The 26,280-nt window shown below is 37.7% G+C and overlaps 1 protein-coding gene across 2 annotated transcripts in view; it reads left to right on the top strand.

Annotated features, from left to right (window-relative positions):
• Positions 1 to 26,280, top strand: part of MED13 (mediator complex subunit 13) — a 95,682-nt gene that overhangs the window by 54,860 nt on the left and 14,542 nt on the right. The window contains exons 13-27 of one of the 2 annotated variants that reach the window (XM_041000802.1): positions 897 to 987; positions 1,649 to 1,863; positions 2,778 to 2,974; positions 3,366 to 4,282; positions 13,331 to 13,492; positions 14,195 to 14,418; positions 16,459 to 16,648; positions 17,492 to 17,948; positions 19,482 to 19,701; positions 20,930 to 21,121; positions 21,273 to 21,496; positions 22,070 to 22,212; positions 23,850 to 24,008; positions 24,121 to 24,306; positions 26,124 to 26,272. In XM_041000802.1, coding sequence (XP_040856736.1) covers positions 897 to 987; positions 1,649 to 1,863; positions 2,778 to 2,974; positions 3,366 to 4,282; positions 13,331 to 13,492; positions 14,195 to 14,418; positions 16,459 to 16,648; positions 17,492 to 17,948; positions 19,482 to 19,701; positions 20,930 to 21,121; positions 21,273 to 21,496; positions 22,070 to 22,212; positions 23,850 to 24,008; positions 24,121 to 24,306; positions 26,124 to 26,272 — 3,726 coding nt within the window. Of the gene's footprint in view, positions 1 to 896; positions 988 to 1,648; positions 1,864 to 2,777; positions 2,975 to 3,362; positions 4,283 to 13,330; positions 13,493 to 14,194; positions 14,419 to 16,458; positions 16,649 to 17,491; positions 17,949 to 19,481; positions 19,702 to 20,929; positions 21,122 to 21,272; positions 21,497 to 22,069; positions 22,213 to 23,849; positions 24,009 to 24,120; positions 24,307 to 26,123; positions 26,273 to 26,280 lie in introns of both variants that reach the window. The other variant, XM_041000801.1, reaches the window with a different exon arrangement.

Raw genomic sequence — 26,280 nt, 5'->3', positions numbered from 1 at the left:
TTTTGGTCAATATGTTAAAACTTGTTTACAGTTAAGAACCCTGTTACCCTGTCATTAGGTTTCTGAAGGTTTTGCTTAGTTTTACCTATTAGTGTATGTTTAGAAAAGTAAGAAGAATGTTGTAAGAATGTAAAAACATAAAAAAATTCAGGGGCTGGAATTGTGATCTAGCAGGTAAACTCACTGCCTGCAATGACAGTGGATCCATATGGGTTTATGTTTGTGTCCCAGCTGCTTCACTTAACATCCAGTTCTACTAATGAGTGCCAGGGAAAGGCCAAGTGTTTGGACCCTTCCACACCTATGGGAGACCCAGATGAAGTTCCTGGCTTTGGCCTGGCACATCCTTAACTGTTGGGGCTACATTTGGGAAGTGAACTAGTGTATACCGGATCTCATTCTGTCTGTCTCTCCTTTGTAACTCTGCCTTTCAAATGAATACATTTTATTTCAAAGGGGAAAATTGAGAGATATTGTTGATTATATAGGAAAAGTTCATGTCTTTAAATTAAAAGGACAAATGTTTTAGGAGTATCTTTTACTACAAAGCAATTTTGATGTCAGTTTTAAGACCTTTATCGCAGATTTCTTTATTTTAATAGATTTTTAATTGTTTCTTATTCTTCTTTATGTTTCGAGAATTTGGGTTATTTGGAGCTTATTCCTCTGTCAATCAGAAGGCTTATTGAGTCATTATTCAGAGCAACTTATCGGGAGTCAGTGATTGTTTAAGGTTTTGTTTTGTCTCTATCTTTGAAACTTAGTGTGTGTTTGACTTTTGCAGATACAAAATATTTTTGATGGTGAATTTTCTTTTATGTCTGGGTAATTGCTAGTTTGAGATAATATTGAATGTAAAATTTCAGATAAATATGTACTGCTTTCTTTAAAAATAGCCTGGATCTAAAAAATCAGCAAATGGATCTGATGATAAGGCCAGCTGCAAGGAATCAAAGACAGGAAATCTGGACCCGTTATCTTGCATAAGTAAGCTTTCTATATCTGTTCCAGATAAATTTGCATTTTTTTTATTGATTACATTGCATTATGTGACACAGTTTTATAGACACTGGGATTCCACCCTCCCCTCCCCAAACCCCCCCACCCATGGTGGATTCTTCCACCTTGTTGCATTACCACAGTTCAAATTCAGTTGAGATTCTTTCCTTGCAAGCATCTACAAAGCAGAGTCCAGCATCTTATTGTCCAGATAAGTTCAACCGTTTCTTGAGGAGATTGTCTCTGGTCTGAAGGTAGAGCCGACAGAGTATCATCCCAATCAATTAAAAGCCCCGACATTACATCAGTAACAATTTATAACGTAATGGAATTAGTTGACATGGTATTGTGTAACCAACATGTTAAAAGAAAGAGAGAAAAAAAAAAGAGTGCAAGTTCTGAACCACATCCTATGACTTCTACATGGACATTACAATTATTAGTTTATATACAACTGGGTTCTATACACCTAAAAATGGCTATAGATTACTATTCAGCTGTCTCATGTCTATTTTAATTTTAGTATTTAGTAGTTTATAGCATAAATTTGCAAATTTTTAATCTTAAAATTCCCACTCCCTTTTTAAAAAAACTGATTCTCCTTTTTTTTTTTGGTCTCATATTAAGATGTTTGCTTTATTAAATATAGGCACTGCAGATCTTCATAAGATGTATCCTACACCACCATCATTGGAACAACATATTATGGGATTTTCCCCAATGAATATGAATAATAAAGAGTATGGAAGTATGGATATAACACCTGGAGGAACTGTTCTAGAAGGAAATACTTCTAGTGTAGGAGCACAGTTCAAAATTGAAGTTGATGAGGGATTCTGTAGCCCAAAACCATCTGAAGTTAAAGTAAGTATTTTATTTTTCTAGAAAAGCAATTCGCTTTTTAATTTTCTTATATAATTAGTTTGTTGCAATATTAAAAAAAAACCCTTTCATAGTGATTATAGTTTTGTAGTTTACAAATTTGAGGACTGAATTATCAAACACTATTCAGAATGTGTGTATGTAGAGAATAAATTACTTATAGAGAGAAAGCATAAAGTTGACAGATGACACATCTTTCATATATATGCTTTAAAAACATCCTTACTTATTTTTCTCTTATTTTTTACATTAGCATACTTTAAAAAATTTACTTTATAATCACAAACCTAATTTGTCTCTACAAATTCAACAGGTAAAAAGTAGAAAGACCACTGTGTTCTCTAGAGTTTAGACAAGAGTGACAGACATTAATCAAATCTCAAGATGTGAGTTTTATTCATGTGTATGACTTTTTTTTGTCTGCTATCACTGCATTTTAAGAATAGAAGAAAAAAGGCCTGACACAATAGCCTCGTGGATAAAGTCCTTGCCTTGAACACACCGGGTTCCCATATGGGTGCAGGTTCTACTCCTGGCTGCCCTGCCTCCCATCCAGCTCCCTGCTTGTGGCCTAGGAAAGCAGTCGAGGACAGCTCAAAGCTTTGGGACCCTGTACCAGCATGGGAAACCAGGAAGAGCTCCTGACTCCTGGCTTTGGATTGGTTCAGTTCCAACCATGGCGGCCACTTAGGGAGTGAACCATCGACAGAAGACCTTCTTCTCTGTCTCCTCTGCTCTCCGTATATCTGCCTTTCCAATAAAAATAAATAAATCTTAAAAAAAAAAAGAATAGGAGAAAAAGCCCAAATGTTTTTCGCTTTTTGTTGATTCCTCCTACAGCCTCCATTATTCCCCCCAGATACTTAGATGCTGATAACTCTGATTTTTATTTGTAGGATTTTTCTTATGTCTATAAGCCTGAAAATTGTCAAGTTCTAGTGGGATGTTCCATGTTTGCACCGCTAAAAACTCTACCAAGCCAATGTTTGCCACCTATCAAATTGCCAGAAGAGTGTATTTATCGTCAGAGTTGGACTGTTGGAAAGTTGGAATTGCTTCCTTCAGGACCTACAATGCCATTCATCAAAGAAGGGTATGAGTTTGTTGTCACTATTTAGTTATTGTGGTATATGAATGCTTATCATAATATTTTATTTATAGAAGGAACTGACGGGCTGACAAAAGAATATAGGGTTTTGAAAATCCTTTAAAAATGATCTGGTTAAATTACTTGTCTTTGGGAGCATTTTTTCTGTTGATAAATAGTTCAAAATTACCCCCTTTGTACACTTTCATATTGCCCATTCTTTTTACATTTTAATCACCCAGAAGGTATTAACTAAAAAAACTCCTTGTACCTTTTACTGATTGTTCTTTCATAATTTGCAGTGTTAACTAGAAACATTTGGGATGCTTCTAGTTATATTTCACACTACTTATGTAATGCCTGTATGTGATTTTCTCTTTTACTCTGGTGGCAGTAGTGATGGAAGTAACATGGATCAAGAGTACGGCCCTGCCTACACACCTCAAACCCATACTTCTTTTGGAATGCCTCCTAGTAGTGCACCTCCTAGTAACAGTGGAGCAGGAATTCTTCCTTCACCATCCACGCCTCGGTTTCCAACTCCAAGGACTCCAAGGACTCCTAGGACTCCTCGTGGAGCAGGTGGACCTGCCAGTGCTCAAGGTTCTGTTAAATACGAAAATTCAGACTTGTATTCACCAGCTTCCACCCCATCCACATGCAGACCCCTCAATTCTGTTGAACCTGCAACTGTTCCTTCTATCCCTGAAGCACACAGTCTTTACGTAAACCTCATCCTTTCAGAATCAGTTATGAATTTGTTTAAAGACTGCAACTTTGATAGTTGCTGCATCTGTGTTTGCAACATGAATATTAAGGGTGCCGATGTTGGAGTTTACATTCCAGATCCAACGCAGGAAGCACAGTATAGATGTACCTGCGGCTTCAGTGCAGTCATGAACAGAAAATTTGGAAATAATTCAGGATTATTTCTTGAAGATGAACTAGATATCATAGGACGCAACACAGACTGTGGCAAAGAAGCAGAAAAACGTTTTGAAGCTCTCAGGGCTACTTCTTCTGAACAAGTTAATGGAGGACTAAAGGAATCTGAAAAGCTTCCTGATGAATTAATATTGTTGCTACAAGATCAATGCACTAATTTATTTTCACCCTTTGGAGTGGCAGACCAAGATCCTTTTCCCAAAATTGGTGTAATTAGCAATTGGGTACGTGTTGAAGAGCGGGACTGTTGCAATGATTGCTACCTTGCGTTGGAACATGGGCGTCAGTTCATGGATAATATGTCAGGAGGAAAAGTTGATGAAGCACTTGTGAAAAGTTCATGCTTACATCCATGGTCCAAAAGAAATGGTAAGTTTGCTTGCAAAATACTTGTATAAATTGCTGGTTTTCCTGTAACTGTATGACTTTGCTTTGGTTTTCTAGCAAAGAGTTTAGAGGTAGTTTCCCATCAGTTAATATAGACACTTATTATTGGACTAAAAACTTTTTTTTTTTTACTTAAAACTCTTTTAATAGTTATTTAAAAATATGTTTAATTTATTTGAAAAGCAGAGTTACAATATGGACACTTAATTTGGACTTAATACACTTATTGATGATTTTTTAAAAGATATTTAGTTTATTTGAAAGGCAAAGTTACAGAGAGGGAGAGATGAAGAAAGAGAGCCTCCATATGCTAGTTCCTTCTTCACATGGTTATCATGACCAGTGTAGGGCCAGACTGAAGCAAGAGTTGAGCACTTGGTCTTAGTCCGCTGCTTTTTCAGGCATATTAGCAGGGAGCCAGATGGGGAGTGGAGCAACTGGGACACAACCCAGTGTCCATTTGTGTTGCTAGCATTGCAGGCAGGCAGCTTTACTGAGTATGCAATGATGACAGGCCTTTCTTACCTTTTTGAACCCATACTTTAGTGGAGGAGACAGACAGTAAACAAGAAAATGATCATGTACATGGAAGAATAGATAGGATGAGGAAGTGATGTTTAGGATTAAAAATGATTAAGTTGGTGTTATATGTATGATCAGAGAAGATGTTACTGAAAAAGGAGCATTTGAATAAACTACATAAACTAGGAAATGTGAACTATGTGGTTAACTGAAGGAGAAGCATTTCAAAAGTGGCAAAGCTGGGTGCCATGATCTTCAGGAAGTAATGTGGTTGATATATTTGAGGATTATTAACAAGACTACTGTCATGCAACTGTATTGGATTATGGGCAAAATGATAGGACATGAAATCTTACATGTGGCTAAATACCAAAATCACATTCGGTCTCTTTATATGGAAAACTTCTGTAATTCATTTCATGTGAGATGTGAAACTGTTGACTAGTTTTGAAGAAATAGCATCCTATTTTCTGTTGTTTTTTTAAGAGCTAACTGTTGTGGTGTTATGTGGAAAGGAGCCTAGGGATTAGAGATGGTGAAAGTAACAGTAGAAGCAGTTGTATCCATTGAAAGGCTTTTTCAGTAGTCCAGGAGATTCATGATATTTGCTCGGACAGATGGAAAGCATTAGAGGCTTATGTATTAGACTCTTGGAATATATGAGTATTTTTAAGATGTTCTTGTTTATTTTTAAAGAGTTATGGAGAGAAAAAGAAAGAATAGTTGAATAATTGGTCAGTTGAATAATTGGTCAATTGATCCTCCATCTTCCAGTTCTAGAGGTGGGCCAAGCCAAAGCCTGGAGCTAGAAACTTTATTCTTGTGTCTCACATGGGTGGTAGGCCCCAAACATTTAGGTCATTTTTTGTTGCTTTTCCCAGGCCATTACATTAAAGGGAGCTGAGTCAGAAATGGAGTATCCACGACACAAACTAATTTCCATGTGGAATGTGGGCATCGTGGGTGGTAGCCTTAACATACTGTGCAACAGTGCCAGCTCAACATTTTGATATATTTGAGAACCAAAGAAGATGGAAGACTCTCTCTCTCTCCTGTCTCTGCAAAAACATTCTGCCTTTCAGATAACAATACATAAATATTTTTTAAAAATGTTTCAATATGCCACTGATTAACTTTTTAAGCTTTAAGTCATATAGACTAATATATGCAGAAAGTTTACCTCTTTCAGAATGTAGTTCTTGTGAGAATCTCTTAAGGGGTGTATAGCATGTAACTTTTATTTGGAACTAGGTATTTGGTATAGGATGATCATAACCCATATTGGAGTGCTTGGATTCAAGTGCCAGCTCCAATTCTACACATCCTGGCAGGAAGAGGTTGATCAAATAGTCCTTTCTTACTTGCATGGGAGAATTGGAGCAGATTCTGGCTTTGGCCTATCCTAGTCTTTGCTGTGGGCATTTTGCAGATGAGCCAATTGATGGAAGATCTCTCTCTGTCTTGCAAATAAATAAATGAGTAAACAAAATTTTAAAACCTTTTTATCTGATTCTTATCTTTTTAAAACACATGTACATGGTATTTTGAGAACTATTAACCACGGGTATTTTGCCCTTAAATTGCTACTAACTACAAGGGAGCTAAAACTATAAAATGGGCTCAGCACAGTAGCCTAGTGGCTAAAGTCCTCACTTTGTATGTGCTAGTATCCTATATGAATATGGGCGCCGATTCTAATCCCAGCAGCCCTGCTTCTCATCCAGCTCCCTGCTTGTGGCCTGGGAAAGCAATGGAGGAGAGCCCAAAGCGTTGGGACCCAGCACCCACGTGGGAGACCTGGGAAAAGCTCTTGGTTCCTGGCTTGAGATTGGCTCAACTCTGGCCATTGTGACCACTTGGGAAATGAATCATTGGACAGAAGATCTTCCTCTCTGTATATTTGACTTTCCAGTAAAAATAAATAAAACCATAAAACAAAGTTGGGCGAAATAAAAATTTTAAAAATGCCCACCCAGAAGAGAATGGATAATTATAGTAGTACATGTGAAATATTATAGCTTTGAAATTGGATACTATGGCATAGTAGGTAAAGCTACTGCCTGCAAAGTTGGCATCCAGTATGCTGCTATACTTCCAATCCAGCTCTGCTAATGTGCCTGAGAACGCTTGGAAGATAGCCTAAATGCTTTAGTTCCTGAACCCATGTGGGAGAACAGGAGGGTCCGGAAGCTGACTTCAGCCTAGCTCAGTCCCTACCATTGCAACATCTGGAGAGTGAACCAGTGAGAGAAGAGATTTCTGTTTTTCCCTCTTTTTTTCTAACTTTTAAATGAGTATTTTTTTAAGTCACATGTAACAAATAGCTGAATCTTAGTGTTTTGGGAAAGAAGAGAGAAAACATCCCAGAAGATAATAATACAGCAATATATCTTTTCAAAGTATTACCTTTGCTAAAGTTATAAAACAAGCAAAGTTAAATATATTTATTTGTATTGCTTAATTCTTGATATTTTGCCTGTGTCCAGAAATGACTGAAGAATAAAAATAGATGGGCACTAAAGATCATTTTTGTAATATTTTATTTCTTGAGGCTGTGAGATAACATTATTATTGTTAATATTAAAAGAAATTGAGAACACAGCTGCTTCCCTTACCTTCCAGCTCCTTCCTTGTGTCCTGGGAAGACAGTGGAGGATGGCCCTGGGCCTTGGGACACTGCAATCAGCGTGGGAGACCTGGATTAGGCTCCTGGCTCCTGGCTCCTGTCTCCTGGTTTTGTATTGACTGAACTCTGGCTGTTGTGGCCACTTGTGAAGTGGACCAGTGGATGGAGGCTCTTTCTCCCTGTCTCTCTCTTCTCTGTAGATCTGACTTCCCAATATAAGTAAATAAATCTTAGTGGTAGGGGAGAACTAAGATACTCTTTAAAAAATTTTTTTAAAGGAAAATGTGTAAGTGCATATTAGATGTTAAAATAAAGGGCAAGATTATTGTAACACAAATGTGATTGTTAAAAACAAGCAGGCAAGGTAGGCCCAGTATAGTGGATCAATTAGCTAATCCTCCCATCGCAAGTGCCAAGATCCCATATGGGCATTAATTCTTCTTTTTTTATTTTATTTTATTATTTTTTTTTATTATTATTATTTTTTTCATTGGAAAGGCGGATATACAGAGAGGAGAGACAGAGAGAAAGATCTTCCGTCCGATGATTCACTCCCCAAGTGAGCGCAACGGGCCGATACTATGCTGATCCGAAGCCAGGAGCCTCTTGCGGGTCTCCCACGTGGGTGCAGGTTCCCAAAGCTTTGGGCCGTCCTCAACTGCTTTCCTGGGCCACAGGCAGGGAGCTGGAAGGGAAGTGGGGCTGCCGGGATTAGAACTGGCGCCCATATGAGATCCCGGGCGTGCAAGGCGAGGACCTTTAACCACTTGCGCCACCACGCCGGGCCCAATTCTTTTTTTAATAGATTTTATTTATTTATTAGAAAGTCAGATATACAGAGAGGAGAAGAGACAGAGACAGGAAGATCTTCCGTCCGATGATTCACTCCCCAAGTGAGCGCAACAGCCGATGCTATGCTGATCCAAAGCTAGGAGCCAGGAACTTCTTCTGGGTATCCCACACAGGTGCAGGGTCCCAAAGCTTTGAGCTGTCCTCGACTGCTTTCCCAGGCCACAAGCGGGGAGCTGGATGGGAAGTAGAGCTGCCGGGACCAGAACCGGCGCCCATATGGGATCACAGCGTGTTTAAGGCAGTCTCTTTAGCTGCTAGGCGACCACGCCAGGCCCTGAGCATTAATTCTAGTACTGGCTGCTCCACTTCCTATCCAGTTCTCTGTTTGTGATCTGGTAAAACAGTGGCGGATGGCCCAGAGCCTTGGGACACTGCACCTGTAGGGGAAACAGAAGATGCTCCTGGCTCCTGGTTCCTGGTTTTGGATCAGTTGAGCTTGCCGCTGTGGTCATTTGGGGAGTGAATCATCAGATGGAAGATCTCTCTCTCCATAACTTCTTCTGTAAATCTGCCTTTCAAATAAAGACAGAAAGGAAAGAAGGAAAGGGAGGGAGAGAAGGAAGGAAGGAATCTTTTTTAAAAAATTGAAAAAGAAACTTACACAAGCTGTGGAGTCAGATTACTTGAGTTTGAAACATAACTCTCAGTACGCGTTCCCAGTAATCTTCAGCATGTCATTTAGTTTCAGGATTAATAACAGATTTACCTCTACTGTATTGAGAGCATCAGAATGGCTGATTTATATAACACAGTGATGCTTGGTACACTGTGAAACTCAGGGTTTTTTTAAAGGTTTATTATTATTTATTCATTTATTTTATATATTTTTTGGAAAGCAGATCAGATTTATGGAGAGAAGGAGAGACAAACATCTTCCATCTACTGGTTCTCTCCCCCAAATGGTCACAAGGCCCAGAGCTGAGCTGATCCGAAGCCAGTAGCCAGGAATTTCTTCCAGATCTGCCTTGTGGATGCAGGGTCCAAGGCTTTGAACCGTCCTTTACTGTTTTCCCAGGTCACAGGCAGGGAGTTGGATGAAAAATGGAGCCGCTGGGACATGAACCAGTGCCCATGTAGGATCCTGGTGCTTACTAGTGTTTGTCTAACAAAGTTACTTGCCAAATGGTAGGAACTATTGATCTTTACCTGGTAGGTTTTTTTGTTTTGTTTTGTTTTTTAGATAGTAAACACTGATACAAAGTTCTATAAACATAAAATTTAGTTTCATTTTAAGAATTATCAAAAAATAATTAAACACAAGAAAAGAAACAATGCTTAGTGTTTGAATAGTTTTGTTAAGTTAGTGCAGTATGATCAAGTGGCAAGTTACTATATTAGAGCTTTTGGCTATTTGTTCCTTCTGCGTTGACCCCTTTTTTTTAAGCAGATCACTCTCTTGTCTCCTGTATATCTTACTGGCTACCATCTTCTCAGTATAACATTAGAAGCCAGCCTTTTTGTTTGCTCTCCTTGCTTTGTCACTTTTGAATGTGCTGTGTGATTTATTGATTATGGTGGCATCTGGGTGGTTAGCCAGCAGATGGGTGATTCTCATGCTCTATGTGTGTTTGTGTGTCGTTCTGTCTCTGTCTTTCCCTCTGTAATAATACAGACTCAAAAATTGCTGTAGATTGTGCCTAGTCTCGCTAATTGTCTTAAGGAGCTTTGTAAACACATCATGCTTTCAGCCATTTTCGCCATCACTATAATTGATTTTAGAACATATTTTATCACCCCAACAATAAGTTGTATGTCCATTAGCTACTTCTTTTTTCCCTTCCTACTTTCCCTTCAAAATGTGAGCAACCAGCAGTTTGCATGTTGTGTTTATAGATTTACCTCTTTTAGATATTTCATAAAGTGGAATCATACAGTATATGTTCATCAGTGGCTGACTTTTTTCACTTTTCATTATGTTTTTTAAGTTTCATCCATGTTATAGCATAATTAATATTTGGCAGTGATAAATTTTAAATATTAAAAAGGCCAAATAATATTTCATTGTATGAATATACTATTTTGTTTATCTATTCAGACTGTTATGAGTAATATTGATGTGAAGATCTCTGTACAAGTTTGGATGTGTTCATATGTTTTTGTGACTCTTAAGTGAACTTGCTGAATCATGTAACTCACATAATGTTTTGAAAGACTGCCAGATTGTTTTTATTCCTGTCTGCAATGTGTGAAGGTTCTATTTTTTCCAATCCTTTCCTCTCTCCCTCCCTCCTTTTCTTCTCCCCTTCCCTTTCTCTGTCTCTCTCTGTCCGTCTTGCGCTCTCCTCCTCTTCCTGTTCCCTCTCTTCCTTTCTCCCTCTCTCTGTTCCCTCTCTGTTTAATTAATAGTTGGAAGTCAGAGAGAGTCCATCCACTGGTTTACTCCTATATAACAACTACCCATGAAAAGTCAGAAGTAGGAGCTTGGAACTTAATTCATGTCTCCCATGGGTGGCAGGAAATCTACTACCTGAGCCATTCATTACCTTTTGCCTCCCAGGGTCTCCATTGTCAGGAAGGTAGAGTTGAGCTGGTGACAGTATGGAATATGTTGGTTTTAACCACTAAGCCAAATACCTGCCTTCGTATGTCTTTTGATTATAGTCGTAATCAGTAGGAAGTAGTATATCATTGAGGTTTTGGTTTCCCTTTTCATCATTAGTAATGATGATGTTGAATATATTTTCGTTTTAAGATTTTTTGTTTAATTTTTTAAAAAGCCTGGATGGAGAGAGAGATGAAGAAGGAGGAGATCTTTTCTCCCACAAATGGCTGTAACAGCTGGGGCTGGGCCAGTCTGGTCATGAGCCCTGAGTTGTTTCTGAATTTCCCAATTGGGTGGCAGGGACCCAAACTCTTGGGTCATCTTCAGCTGCTTTTCTGAGGTTATTGGTAGAAAGCTGGATGGGAAGTGAAGTAGCTGGCACACATAATGGGATGTTGGTATTGAAAGCACTAGTTTTACCCAGTGCTTTACAGTGCTGGCCTCATGTTTTCATTCGTTTATTTTGCATTTTAATATCTTTCCTGAAGAAATGTCTTTTCAGGGCTTCTTCTCAATTTTTATATCTTTTGTTCCTAAATTATGAGAGTTCCTCATACGATCTGGATATAAGGATTTTAAAAAAAGTTCCTAGAGGGTATATGATTTGCAAATATTTTCTGCTATTTTAGGGATTATTCTTGTCACTTTCTTGATGGTGTTCCTTGAAGAACAAAGGTTTTTCTATTTGTTTAGTTTTTTTCCTTGTTGCTTGTGTTTTTGGTGTCATTTCAAAAACTTTCTTAGCCCAACATATATATATAATTATTTTCCTTGCTTAGTAAAATTATAATAATTACAAAGTTACATTTTCTTCAGGTCAGTTTTTCCTCCCCAGCATTATAAGATGCCTGAAAACATAAATAGGAATTTGTTTATTTAGTGTTCTCAGCAACTAGTATAATTTATGCTCCGTAGTACATCTTCAATAGATATTTCATGTTCAGTAATATTTAATGAGGAGAAAAGGATGTCTGTTAGAATAGTACTAAGTTAAAGTAGAAATTCCTCAGGTTTATTCAGATCAGAATTTCTTGGAGTTGAGCTCTTCATTTGTGTTTACAAGTCTCCCATGTGGTTGTAAAACCAACTTTACTCAGTGAAAATGTTTTCTAGAAATTAATAGTTTATATGTAATGATCGTTAAGTACTGTATTTGGTTATAGGAGATTAAGGTTGGCAATGCTATTCAAAGTTGAATCATGTAATAGTATACTCAGACAGTTGCAGTGATATTGTACACATATCAGAGGCCACATTAGTTATATCAGTATCATATGGTGATTTTTCTTTTTTTTAAAGATTTATTTTTATTATTTTTTCATTGGAAAGGCGGATATACAGAGAGGAAGATCTTCCGTCCAATGATTCACTCCCCAAGTGAGCGCAATGGCCGATGCTATGCCGATCCGAAGCCAGGAGCCTCTTGCGGGTCTCCCACGTGGGTGCAGGGTCCCAAAGCCCTGGGCCGTCCTCAACTGTGGCCCAGGAAGGCCACAGGCAGGGAGCTGGAAGGGAAGTGGGGCTGCCGGGATTAGAACCGGCGCCCATATGGGATCCCGGGCATGCAAGGCGAGGACCTTTAACCACTTGCGCCACCGCACCGATTTTTCTTTTAGCTATTTTATGTTTATGAGCATCACCATTCATACTTACATATGTAAGGATAATACATTTTAGCAGTGCAACCAGGTTTATCTGTTTTTATTCAAGTTTTATGTTTGAGAGTTCTTATAGTGTGCCTTTTTCCCACAATTAGGCTTTAATGACTATAAGTAGTCTAAGATAGCTGATCATTTTACCATGCTGGTGGTTTAATTAAAGGGCGTGACTTGTAACTCCTGTCTCTGTGCGCTATAGTTCTTTCTGGCAAAATACCAGTAACAATGCAAATATCCAAAATAAGTGTTAAAAATAAAGATATTTTATTGGCCTAGCGGCTAAAGTCCTTGCCTTGAACGTGCCGGGATCCCATATGGGCTCCAGTTCTAATCCCGGCAGCCCCAGTTCCCATCCAGCTCACCGCTTGTGGCCTGGGAAAGCAGTTGAGGATGACCCAAAGCCTTGGGACCCTGCACCCGTGTGGGAGACTTGGAAAAGTTCCTGGTTTCCGGCTTCGGATCGGCGCAGAACTGGCCATTCTGGTCACTTGGGGAGTGAATTATCAGACGGAAGATCTTCCTCTCTGTCTCTCCTCCTCTCTGTATATCTAACTTTGTAATAAAAAAAAAATAAATAAATCTTTAAAGAAAAAAAACACAAAAAAACAGATTTAAAGTTTAACAGAGTTCCTTAGATGTATTTCTTACTTTTAAATTGACTATGTATGAAGAACTATGTATTAGTAATGATATAGAGGAACTAGGTCGGGGGAGGGAATTGGTAAGGGGTTAAGGGAATATGGAACTGTATCATAAAAGGAATAATAATAAAATGTAAAAAAAATTTTGTGTGTTGGTAATAACTATTCTCATTTTTAAAATGCTTATAGACGTGAGTATGCAGTGCTCACAGGATATACTTCGAATGCTCCTCTCACTTCAGCCAGTTCTTCAGGATGCCATTCAGAAAAAAAGAACAATTAGACCTTGGGGGGTTCAAGGTCCTCTCACTTGGCAGCAGTTTCATAAAATGGCTGGCCGAGGTTCTTACGGTAAGTCATTTATAGTGACTTATAGTGATTAATTTTATCAGTCCTCAGAGTTTCTATGCCTGATTATAATAAGCACATTAGTCTTCTGAAATATTTTTGTGGTCTAGTTCCAGTCATAGCCTTTCTTTGAAAGTTTCCAGCACTCAATTTATTGTATTCAAGTAACTTCACTTGCATCATTGTGTATGTATTAAACTTTCCAAAGCAACTTTATGTGAACAAGGGTTATACTTCTAAATTGAAGAGGCTAAAGCTTACTTTTGTAAACTGTCATTTTATAAGATTTAATGAAAATGGATCAGGAGCAGGTAGTTGACAAAGCCATTTAGATGCTGCTTGTGATGTCCATATTCCATTTCAGAGTGCTGTGGATCCAAGTTAGCATGTAACTCAAGTTCTGGGTTGTTACTAGCACACAGGAGACCAACACTCTGAGTTCCAGGCCCCTAGCTTTGGTCTAACCCAGCCCCATCTGTTGCAGATCTTTGGGTATTAAAATCAGTCCTTTCTCTCTTTGTTTCTGTCTGCTTTCAAGTATGTAAAACAAATCTTTACTATACAATAAAAAGTGATAAAGGGAATGATAATTCAAAACACTATTATTTTTAGTCTTTATAAAATATCTTTCTTAATTTTTTTATTAACTTTTGACATTTAAATTAAAAGTCTTAAGTGCTTTCTTAAAATGTTTTTTTGACATAGGAACTGATGAATCTCCAGAACCACTGCCAATCCCCACGTTTTTGTTGGGTTATGATTATGATTTTCTGGTGCTTTCTCCATTTGCTCTCCCTTATTGGGAGAGACTTATGCTGGAACCCTATGGATCTCAACGAGATATAGCCTATGTTGTACTATGTCCAGAGAATGAAGCCTTGTTAAATGGAGCTAAAAGCTTTTTTAGAGATCTTACTGCAATATATGAGGTATGTATTCTAAAAAGAAGTAAAATTTTAAAATCGCCTTGTGACTTGGATGTATGTAAAACATAGTGGTAAGTTCCATTGATTGGGACACAGTAATGATGATCTTAAATCAGATGTTTAGTTCTCATTCTAGCCAGTTAAATTCTTTGCCAAGTTTAACTCGGTCTCTTTGCTAGTTGTGTGTACCATAGTCACGGTAGAAATTTTTTTTCTTTTTTATTTTTAAGATTGATTTATTTTATTGGAAAGGCAGATATACAGCGAGGAGGAGAGACAGAGAGGAAGATCATCCATCCAATGATTCACTCCCCAAGTGGCCGCAATGGCCAGTGCTGCGCCGATCTGAAGCCAGGAGCCAGGAACTTCTTTCCGGGTCTCCCACACGGGTGCAGGGTTCCAAGGCTTTGGGCCGACCTCAACTGCTTTCCCAAGCTACAAGCAGGGAGGTGGATGGGAAGCGGGGCTGCTGGGATTAGAAGCGGTGCCCATATGGGATCCCTGTGCATTCGAGGCAAGGACTTTAACCATTACGCTATTGCGCTGGGCCTATGGTAGAAATTTCAATTTTGGGAGGAAAACATAGAGGTCATGTATGAGGGTACTTCAAGAATTGATATGAAAATGAAACTAACAGATGTTTATTTTCATGCAAAAAAAATTGTGATGTTCATTAATGTTCAGATCTCTAAAAGTTCACAGAAAATGTGTTATAGAAAAACTGTGGAGTTCAAAAATTTTTGTGTCAGAATTTCTCATTCCACCTTTCCATGAAAATTTTTCTTATATATCCTATTTAAAGTAACCTTTGCTAAAATAATTTTAAGCATCGTTAAGTAGCCAGGTATAATGCTACAAATTGTAAAATTTGTAAAAATTCTCATACTGATTCTCTAGGACAAGTTGTGTGGAACAGCTGGCCCACAGGCCATATAAAACCTGTGAAATCATTTGGTTTGGCCCTGCCAAGGGAACTTCAGACAGCATTCAAAATTCAGTAAATCTGTGTGAGAGGCTATTTTTTTTTTTTAAGTTTGTAATATTATATGGCCCGTGGCAGAAAAAAGGTTTCTCATCCGTGCTGTAGGACCTGAGGTGTGACACTATTGCATCATTTTACTTAAATAATTGAAATTATGCTAGAAATCACTAAGACCTATTTCAGTTTTGAATTATTGTCTATTCTTAGAATAAATCATAGTTTTCCTGTTGTTTACACCTCTATGCACAAGGATTATAAGTTTTATGTTTTGTGGGGCATGAAGTCTTAGTGCATTTTTTTTCCACAAATTCTTGGAAATCCATTTTTTTCTTTATTTGTTTAAGCATAAGAATTTGTTAGTCTGTGTTTAGTTTCCTTTTAAGTTTCTCCTTAATTTCAGTATGTCTGTAGTGTTTTATAAATAAACATTATCTAAGAAGTGTTGTTTGAAATACTAGTCCTGAAAAATTTTCCTAGAATTCCATAATTAAAAACATTTGGAGAAATCTTGTAAATTACATTAAACTTCCAGAGATTCACAATTCATCTGGAGTTATTAAAATCATTGAAATTCCTATAAAGTAGTACGAATTCTAGTCAAACTCTAGTTTGACATAGAGCTTCCTTTAAGAAAATTCAGTAGCCCACAGAACTAAGGGACAGCAGGAAAATAGTGTATTTCTATACCAAAATTTATTTTGCTTTGACTTAAAGAGAATGGTCCTAGATGTATGAGTCTGTTTTTGCTGACTTCTTTATTCTATAAACTATGATTATTCAAAGTCTGTGGCTGTAATAAAATTATTTAGTTTTTTTTATTAGAGATATCTAAATTTTCACAGTTTTAATAAGTTTCTAAAGGAAGAAAACTCGGTTCCATTTCACTCTTGATATTGTTATATTAATGCTAAATATAAATGATTAAGATTATTTAAAAATAACTTAAATGCTTTATATATATATATGTGTGTGTGTGTGTGTGTGTGTGTCTGTGTGTATATATATGCCTAAATCCTGTAGTAAATTTTTCTCTTTTCTGCATTCTGTATGCCTATCTATAGTCCTGTCGATTAGGTCAACATAGACCTATTTCACGACTGTTGGCAGATGGGATCATGAGAGTTGGATCTACTGCATCAAAGAAGCTATCAGAAAAGTTGGTAGCAGAATGGTTTTCTCAGGCAGCTGATGGTAACAACGAGGCATTTTCTAAGCTCAAGCTTTATGCACAAGTCTGCAGATATGACCTAGGTACTCAATTTGTATTTGCTATATAAGGCCATTATTATCCAAATATTATCTTGTCCACCAAATGTTTTTATAAATAATATGATTGTCATCTTCATTTATTTGTATATTGTCTCTATTCTGTACTACACATTCAGAGTTGAATAGGCATAAAAGGCACATTTTGGCTACAGAGCCAAAAATATTTCCTTTCTGAACCATTATATACAAAGTTTATTAATCCCTAGTGTAACAATCCTAACAGGTATGAGGAAATTGTGGTTTATAGACTATTTTCTATTGCCTTTGTAGGGTCTAATGTCTTAAGTTTGTAGAATTCTTGATTTGCTAATCGTTTAGATGTAAGATTTTTAGAGAACCCTGCCATAACACAGGGCATTTTATAGCTAAGACAATGACAAGTAGTTTAGGGTTCCTATAACACCTTTGAATTAAAGATTAGTAACTTCCTTTAGACTTAGTCCACAGAGGAGCAGAACCAAAGTAGTTGATTCTTTGTTCATTCTTAATTTGAACCTTATGCTAACATACTACCATTTTGTTTAATTTAGTTGTTAGTATAGACAGTATTTTTTATTTTGATGGAAATTTATTTTTTGCTTGAAAAATAATTGTGCCTAGAAAATAGAATTTTGTTAGTGTTTCATGATAATCATTTCTTTAATTGGCATAGGAATGCTGGCTTTTATAATTCCATTTTAAGTTTCTGATTGTTAGCAAAGTTGCTTTGGGAAAGTAATTACCAAGAAACAATCAATTAGGTTATTATTCTGTTCTTAAAAAATTTGGAAAAGAACTAATCAGTGAGTAGAGAAATTAAATACCTTACCTGTTTTTATTCTTTAGGTCCTTATCTTGCTTCCCAGCCTTTGGACAGCTCTCTGCTTTCCCAGCCAAATTTAGCTGCCCATCCAAATCAGTCTTTGATTACTCCATCTCAGATGACAAGTACTGGAAATGCTAATACTTCATCTGCTACCCTAGCACCCTCAGCCAGCAGCAGTATAACAGTGACTTCAGGGGTTACACTACCTACTTCAATTGCTACAGCTAATTCAACTTTGACAACAACTTCATCTTCATCATCCTCCAATTTGAATAGTGGAGTATCATCAAATAAACTACCTTCATTTCCACCCTTTGGCAGTATGAACAGTAATGCTACAGGATCCATATCTACACAAGCAAGTACAGTTCAAAATGGCCAGCTAGGAGGGCAACAGTCATCAACTTTACAGACAGCTGGAATTTCTGGAGAGTCATCTTCACTCCCTACTCAGCCACATCCTGATGTATCAGAAAGGTACCTTTAAAAATGCTGATTTTTACACAAATAAAAACTATGATCCTTCATTTTTTTTTAAAAGATTTATTTATTTATTGGAAAGTCAGATATACAGAGAAGAGAAGAGACAGAGACAGGAAGATCTTCCGTCCGGTGATTCACTCCCCAAGTGAGTGCAATGGCTGATGCTATGCCGATCTGAAGCCAGGATCCAGGAACTTCTTCCAGGTCTCCCACGTGCGGGTGCAGGGTCCCAAAGCTTTGGGCCATCCTCGACTGCTTTCCCAGGCCGCAAGCAGGGAGCTGAATGGGAAGTAGAGCTGCCAGGATTAGAACTGGTGCCCATATGGGATCCCAGGGCATTCAAGGCGAGGACTTTAGCTGCTAGACAACGCCGCCGGGCCCAATGATCCTTCATTTTTCCTTAGTATTGAGTTTTATGAATTTTTTTTCATATCTGCTAAATGGGTTGTAATATAATACATATACATTGTGCTTTATGTAATGCTCAAGTTTTTTATAATGAGAACATTGATAGTGTTTCTCAGACTTTTTCATTAAAAAATATTTATTTGAAAGGCACAATTAGAGAAAGAGGCAAGAGATCCTCTATCTGCTAGTTGATTCCCCATTTGCCTGCAATGGCTAGGACTGAGGCAAGCCAAAGCCAGGAGCCTGGAACTCCATCCGTGTCGCCTGTATGAGAAGACAATGGAGGATGACCCAGGCTCTTGGGACCCTGCAACACTGTGGTATACCTGGAAGAAACCCTTGGCTCCTGGCTTCAGGTTGGCCAAACTATGGCCACTGCTGCCATCTGGGGAGTGAATCAGCAGATGGATCATCTTTCTGTCTCTCTGACTCTTCCTCTCTCACTGTAACTCTTTCAAGTATGATAAAGTTTTCAGAAAATTAGAATGTAATTTGTTCACCACTGAAGTTGTGAAGTAGGAAATGAATTTATATAGTCTAAAAGGGTAGCAGAATTTTTAATAGGTTTGGAAGCTCATTTTTGATCTAGCTTTTATTTCCAGCTAATTTTTTTGTTTTGTAGCTGCTGCCAAAATTGGTCTCAGATGTAGGACTTACATTTATCTGTTTGATCTCTTAAGCATTGAATGCTTAACTTTTGATATGCTATATAGTCTTAAGAATTCTATTCTCCCAGGACCTTAGAGAGGGTGGGAAATTGGGTGGGCCTTCTCTATTAATACCCACCTTTAAATATGAAGGAAACAATATGGAAATAATAATCTTACCCACTTTCCTAAAGCCCTTGAACCTTTTTACCCCAATTAACTATGTAAAGATTGTCAAAATATAATAATAATAATAATAATAATAATAATAATAAAATAATAAAAGAATTCTATTCTCTTTTTCTCTCTCTCTCCATCTAAACCAGGGAACTTTGTATACTGAGAAATTGTATGTCCAGTGTATACCTCCCACCAGAAAAAGGCAGGGGGTGGTGCATAGTATGAATTTGCTTTGATGTCTGTCAAAGCAATAGTGTACAACTTTTTGTCTTTTTTCTTCCTCATGATTTAGCTCAATGGATCGGGATAAAGTGGGAATCCCCACTGATGGTGATTCACATGCTATTACCTATCCACCTGCAATTGTTGTTTATATAATCGATCCTTTTACCTATGAAAATAAAGATGAAAGCACTAATTCTTCTAATGTGTGGACTTTGGGGCTACTTCGATGCTTCCTGGAAATGGTCCAAACGCTTCCTCCACATATCAAGAGTACTGTTTCTGTCCAGGTAACATTGATAAACAGTGTGAGTTAAATATCTGTAACACAATTTGGTGTTTGAAAGACACTGATTTCCTGCATTCAAATTATTGTTCTAAAATTCTAATTTGACTTAAAGTTATGTAGATTAGATGTTATAAGAATATATACTGTAATGTTATATAGATATCTTATAAAATACCAACTTTACTGTCCTAGCACAGTGATAGTGAAGAATAAAAAGGTTGCGCTAATGATGATAAATACTGATCCCATGTTATTTTTTAATCCAGGTTTTAATTTCATAAGCCTAAGCAGGAAAATATGGCATGGGCCTAAAAATTTAAAGAATTTTAAATAGGGCATATTACAAATAAAATTGGAAGGAATTGAACAAGAATTTTTTTTTAAGATTTATTTCATTTTATTTGGAAAGTCAGATATACAGAGAAGAGGAGAGAGAGAGGAGGGAAGATCTTCCCTTCGATAATTCACTCCCCAGGCAGCCACAATGGCTGGACCTGAGCTGATCCAAAGCCAGGAGCACAGAGCCTCTTCTGGGTTGGCCATGTGGATGCAGGGTCCCAACGCTTTGAGGCATCCTCAACTGTCTTCCCCAGGCCACAAGCAGGGAGCTGGATGGGAAGCAGGCTGCTGGGATTAGATCTGGTGCCCATATGTGATCCTGGCACGTATAAGGCAAGGACTTTTGCCATTAGGCTACCTTGCTGGGCCCAAGAATTACTTGTTTTTTATTGGAAAGACAGATCTACACAGAGAAAGATATTCCTTCTGCTGGTTCACTTCACTCATGTCAGCAATGTCTCCAGTTGAATTGATCCAAAGCTAGGAGCTTCTTCCAGGTCTCCCTCATAGGTGCAGGATCCCAAGGCTTTGGGCCATCCTCTGCTGGTTCCCCAGGCCACCAGCAAGGTACTGATTGGGAAGTAGTGCAGTCAGGAGATTAATCTGTGCCCAGTATGGAATCCTGGCATTGCAGGCGAGGAATTAGCCAGTTGAGCCGTTGCACTGTCACCTTTATTGACATTTTGAAAGATTCTTATACAGTTATTTAGTACAGGGCCAAATGCCTTTCAAAAACCTCTATAATAAATAAGAGAAGATAATTCTTTAGATTATAATTTAAATTAGACTTTGTTTAAACATTCTAGTAAGGAGTTTTTAGAGTCTTAGGCTCATAGTTCCTTTGCTTCATTATTAGAAGTTTAATATTTGTTATATTTGCCTATACTTAGATTGTCCCTTGTCAATACCTGTTGCAACCTGTGAAGCATGAAGACAGGCAAATCTATACCCAGCATTTAAAATCTCTGGCTTTTTCGGCCTTTACCCAATGTCGGAGACCACTTCCAACATCAACCAATGTGAAAACACTGACAGGCTTTGGTCCAGGGTTAGCCATGGAAACTGCTCTTAAAAGTCCTGATGTAAGTATGTTTTCCATGACTTCAGTTATTGAATGGTTGCATATTTTGTGATTTTATGGAAAAGTAAGTAAAATGTTTAGTTTGGCTTTCATTTTCTAATGACTAAGATTATACAGTATTGTACACAGCATCTCTATTTTTTATTTTACAGAGACCAGACTGTATTCGACTTTATACGCCTCCTTTCATTCTGGCCCCAGTGAAGGACAAACAGACAGAGTTGGGTGAAACATTTGGAGAGGCTGGACAAAAATATAATGTTCTTTTCGTGGGCTACTGTTTATCACATGATCAGAGATGGATTCTTGCATCTTGTACAGATCTGTATGGAGAACTGTTAGAAACTTGTATCATTAACATTGATGTTCCAAATAGGTACCTGTATTTTGTTTAATATAAAGCATGACTTTAGGCAGCTTGCTTTTCTGTAAAATCTAGAAGATAATTTTATCTGCTTCATGATTGTTAAAATGAAAGTATTGAAATGCAACCTTATTAGACACATTGTTTAGGGTATAGTTTATATGTAATAAAGATTAGTTTTGCTGAGCAAGAGTTCTTCTGTTAGGTGTTTGCTTAGTAAAGGGCTTGCATATATATCATACAAGGATTGGCCTTGTACTGACCATTTCTCTTTGTTTAGCTGTGTATTGTTTATGGTTGTTTTTCTGCTGCAGCAGCTGAATTGAATTCTGACAGAATCTTATTAATGACCTGAAAAACTTATAGTATGGATGTGGAAAAACACTTTGCTGATGTAGAATAGTATGGGTGTAAAGTAGTATTGTTGATCAATTGAGTATTTATGTATATTCTTGGTTGTGATATACATAATCATATAAAGCATTAAAATTAAGGAGTCAGTGTTTTGACTTTTGAGCTCTATTAAGACGTTATCATAATAAATTATAGAAATATTCCTGGTTATTTTTATAATCTACTTTACAGGGCTCGTCGGAAAAAAGGTTCTGCCAGAAGGTTTGGTCTGCAGAAACTTTGGGAATGGTGCTTAGGACTTGTGCAAATGAGTTCATTGCCATGGAGAGTTGTAATTGGTCGTCTAGGAAGGATTGGTCATGGAGAATTGAAAGGTAATCTTGTGCTTTTATAATGTATTACTTAAATGTGTTAGTCATACATCGAGACCATTGCTAGGTATATGTGCTGAATAAAATGCAAGAGTTATCTGTTTCCTTTTTTCCTTTTTTAAAATTCATCTATTTTGGGCCCGGCAGAGAAGCCTAGACCGTGAAGTCCTCACCTTGAATGTGAGGAGATTCCATACGGGCACAGGTTCTAATCCCAGTGGCAGCCCAGTTTACCACCCAACTCCCCATGTAGCTCCCCATCCAGCTCCCTGCTTGTGGCCCGGGAAAGCAGTTGAGGACTGCCCAAAGCCTTGGGACCCTGCATCCGCATAGGAGACCCAGAAGAGGCCCTGGGCTCCTGGCTTTGGATCAGCTCAGCTTCAGTCATTGGCGGCCACTTGGGGAGTGAATCATCAGAGGGAATATCTTTCTCTGTTTCTCCTCCTCTCTGTATATCTGCCTTTCCAATAAAAATAAAAAAAATATTTTTAAAAATCTTCTTAAAAAAATTCATCTGTTTTTGTTGGAAAGGCAAATTTATAGAGAGAAGGAGAGACAGAGAAAGAAAGATACTCATCTGCTGGTTCACTCCTCAAGTGGCTACATTGACAGGAGCTGAGCTGATCCAAAGCCAAAAGCCAGGAACTTCCTCTGAGTCTCCCATGCCGATGCAAAGTCCCAAGGGTTTGGGCCATCCTTTGCTGCTTTCCAGGCCATAATCTGGGAACAGGATTGGATGTGGATCATCCAATACACCAACTGGCTCCCATGCGGCATGGTTGTGCTTGTAGGCTACAGATTAAGCAGTAGAGCCATCACACCAGTGATGATTTTTAAGGAACCACACCCATCTCATGATTTTTAAGGAACCACAGTAGCTGGCATTGTGGCACTGCAAGTTAATGTTTATAAAACATGCATTACATATGAGCAGGCATTACACGACAGTGCAGGTTGAAGTCCCAGCTGCTACACTTCCAATCAGAGTAATGTGCTTGAGAAAACAGTGGAAAATCATCCAAGTTAATGGACTTCTGTTAGGCATGCTTCTGGCTTTGTCCTGACCCAGATGTGGCCGTTTAGGGAATGAACCAGCAGATGGAAACTCTCTAAACCACATATGTGTGAGAGAAAAATGGATATTTTCAGAACATACTAATTGAATTTAGTATTTGTTATAAAAGTTTGCAGAGACAAAGAATAGTATCAACAACAAACTTTTGGCTTGATGATTCCTGTTTAAAGAATATAGCTAGGACATGGATTTATTTGGCTCAGTAGTTAAGTTGCTGCTAGGGATGGCCACATTCTTTATTTTTAGAGTGCTTGTTTTGAGCTCCACCTTCCCTACTTGTTATCTAACTTCCTACTGATTTGCATTCTGGAGTAACAGGTAGTCATTCAAGTTCTTAGGTGTCTCCCACATACACCTAAATTAACTAATGCTTCTTTAGTCTGTCTGGCCTAGTCCTGGCTGTTTAGAGTCATTTGGAGAGTCATTCAGCAATTTAAAGGTCTCTGTGACTGTCTTTTTTGTATCTCATGCTTTCAGGTAAAATGAATTGTGTTTTCTAACTTTGGTTCCCTAATATTGTTACTTTGAATATTATTAATTGTAGAACAATTGTTGATATCCACAGATTGGAGCTGTTTGCTGAGTCGTCGAAATTTGCAATCTCTAAGTAAAAGACTCAAAGACATGTGTAGAATGTGTGGTATATCTGCTGCAGACTCTCCCAGCATTCTCAGTGCTTGCTTGGTAGCAATGGAACCCCAAGGCTCTTTTGTTATTATGCCAGGTTAGCTATCTTTGTTTTATAGTAGATTTAATTATTTATTTATTTAAGTATTTTGATACTACATAAAACATCATTTATTAAAAGAGAAGGTGTTTTTCATTGTTTTTTTCAGATTCTGTGTCAACTGGTTCTGTATTTGGAAGAAGCACCACTCTTAACATGCAGACATCTCAGTTAAATACACCACAGGATACATCATGTACTCACATACTTGTATTTCCTACTTCTGCTTCTGTGCAAGTAGCATCAGCTACTTACACCACTGAAAATTTGGATTTAGCTTTCAATCCCAACAATGGTAGGCAATTGTTTTTGGAAATTTTTAAATATTGATCATTCTGGTAGGCTGAAAACATATCCATTTCCAAAACATACCCATGTTATAGCCCTAAAACCTGAGGACATTATCTTGCATTGTGAAAAAAGACTAAGCAGGTGTGGTTAAATTAAGTATCTTGAGATGGCAAGATTATCCTGGATTATTCAGATGATCCCTACATAAAGTTACATGTATTCTTTTGAGAAACATAAAGAGGAAAGTCTGATGATTATCTGCAATAGAATGGTAGGCCCTGTAATGAAAGTAAAGGGAATCAAGTCAGAGGAATAAAAATGCTGTGGCCTAACTCCAAAGAATGAGGAAGAGGATGTGAGCCAATATGGGATTTGGATCCTTGAAAAGACAGGGTAAATGATTTTCTTCTAAAACTTGCAGAAGGAGAGCATTCCTGCTGGTGCCTTGTTGACCTTATTTTAATTTAGTAATATCCCTGATTTCAGCTCTGTGCAACTGATTTCCACTACAGAACTGTTGAAGAATACAACTATTCTGGTTTTATTTCAACAACTCAAATTTGTTTAAGTAGTAATATAAACTGCTAGTGCAAGGAAGTAGTTTTTTCTAGGTGAGCTTACAGTATACATTTTATTAGAACAGAAAATAATTGGTATTCTGTTATTCTGATCTGCCTTACAAAATATGACATCTTAAAAAAGATTTATTTATTTATTTGGATAGCAGAAATTCAGAGAACCTCTATCCAATGGTGTATGCCCCAAATAGTCATAACAGCTAGGCCTGGGCCATGCTGAAACTTGGAGCAAAGAACTGCAGCATGTTCTCCCAAGTTCTTGAGCTAACTTCTGCTATCTTCTGGCAGGGAGTTAAGCAGAGCAGGTGGAACTTGACTGTACTTTGATATGGGAAGCTGTCATCACAAGTAATGTCTTACCTGCTGTGCCCCAATGCAAATCGCAGAAATGTCATCTTTAAAGACATAATTCTAGATACCTGTTATTATTTTTTTATTTTACTGTGCAGTAATTTTAATATTTTGCTCAGTAATAAAATACTTTAAATTATTTCATTTCAAACATTTTCACTTTCTGCCCTGCTTTGCATTAGTTTCCTATTGCCTGAATTACCGTTCACTGAATTGCTTAACACCCATTTCCAAAGGATATTTTAAAATCATGGAAAACTCATATTATCTTCAAATCCTGTCTTTCCATGAATTTTCCAAAGTACTTTAATATTGTCTTGCAGCTCTGAGATCAAGTGTCTAAAAATCAGTCCAAGTTGGTTAAAGTCATGTGTTAGTCGAGTTGATTCCTTCTGAAGGCTCTAGGACAAAATCTGTTTACTTGTCTTTGCTGGCTTCATAGGCCACCCACATTCTTTGCATATGGCTCCTTCCTCCATCCTGAATGTCAGACGTGTAGTATCCAATCCTGTCTCCTTTCCTAGCTCTAATCCTACTGCCTCCCTCTCATTAGGAGCTCTGTGATCACATTGAACACACCTGGGTAAACCAGAATATTCTCCCCATCTCAAGATCTTTAGCTTGGTCACATCTACGTAGTCCTTTATGGTAACATTCATAAATTGCTGGGATTAGGATATGGACATCTTTATGGGGGGCCGTTACTCAGCCTACAATCTGCTTGATTCTGTACAATTATTTATATAATTGTTACACAATACTCTGGCCATGGTGGACACTCATTAAATATTAGTGAACCTGTTTTGGTTAAAATGTATTCATTCATTTTATGTATATGACCATGGAGTATGGAAAGTATTTGGTTGTTTTTTTGTTTCTTTGTTCTGCATAGATGGGGCAGATGCAATGGGTATCTTCGATTTGTTGGACACAGCAGATGATCTGGATCCTGATATCATTAATATCCTTCCTGCATCTCCTACTGGGTCTCCTGTGCATTCTCCAGGATCTCATTACCCCCATGGAGGTGACGCTGGCAAGGTAATCCT

Source organism: Ochotona curzoniae, unplaced genomic scaffold (genome assembly GCF_017591425.1).
Source record: "Ochotona curzoniae isolate NIBS_2020 unplaced genomic scaffold, NIBS_Ocur_1.0 scaffold_2453, whole genome shotgun sequence".
NCBI lineage: Eukaryota > Metazoa > Chordata > Mammalia > Lagomorpha > Ochotonidae > Ochotona > Ochotona curzoniae.
This window is presented reverse-complemented; position numbering and strand designations above follow the sequence as displayed.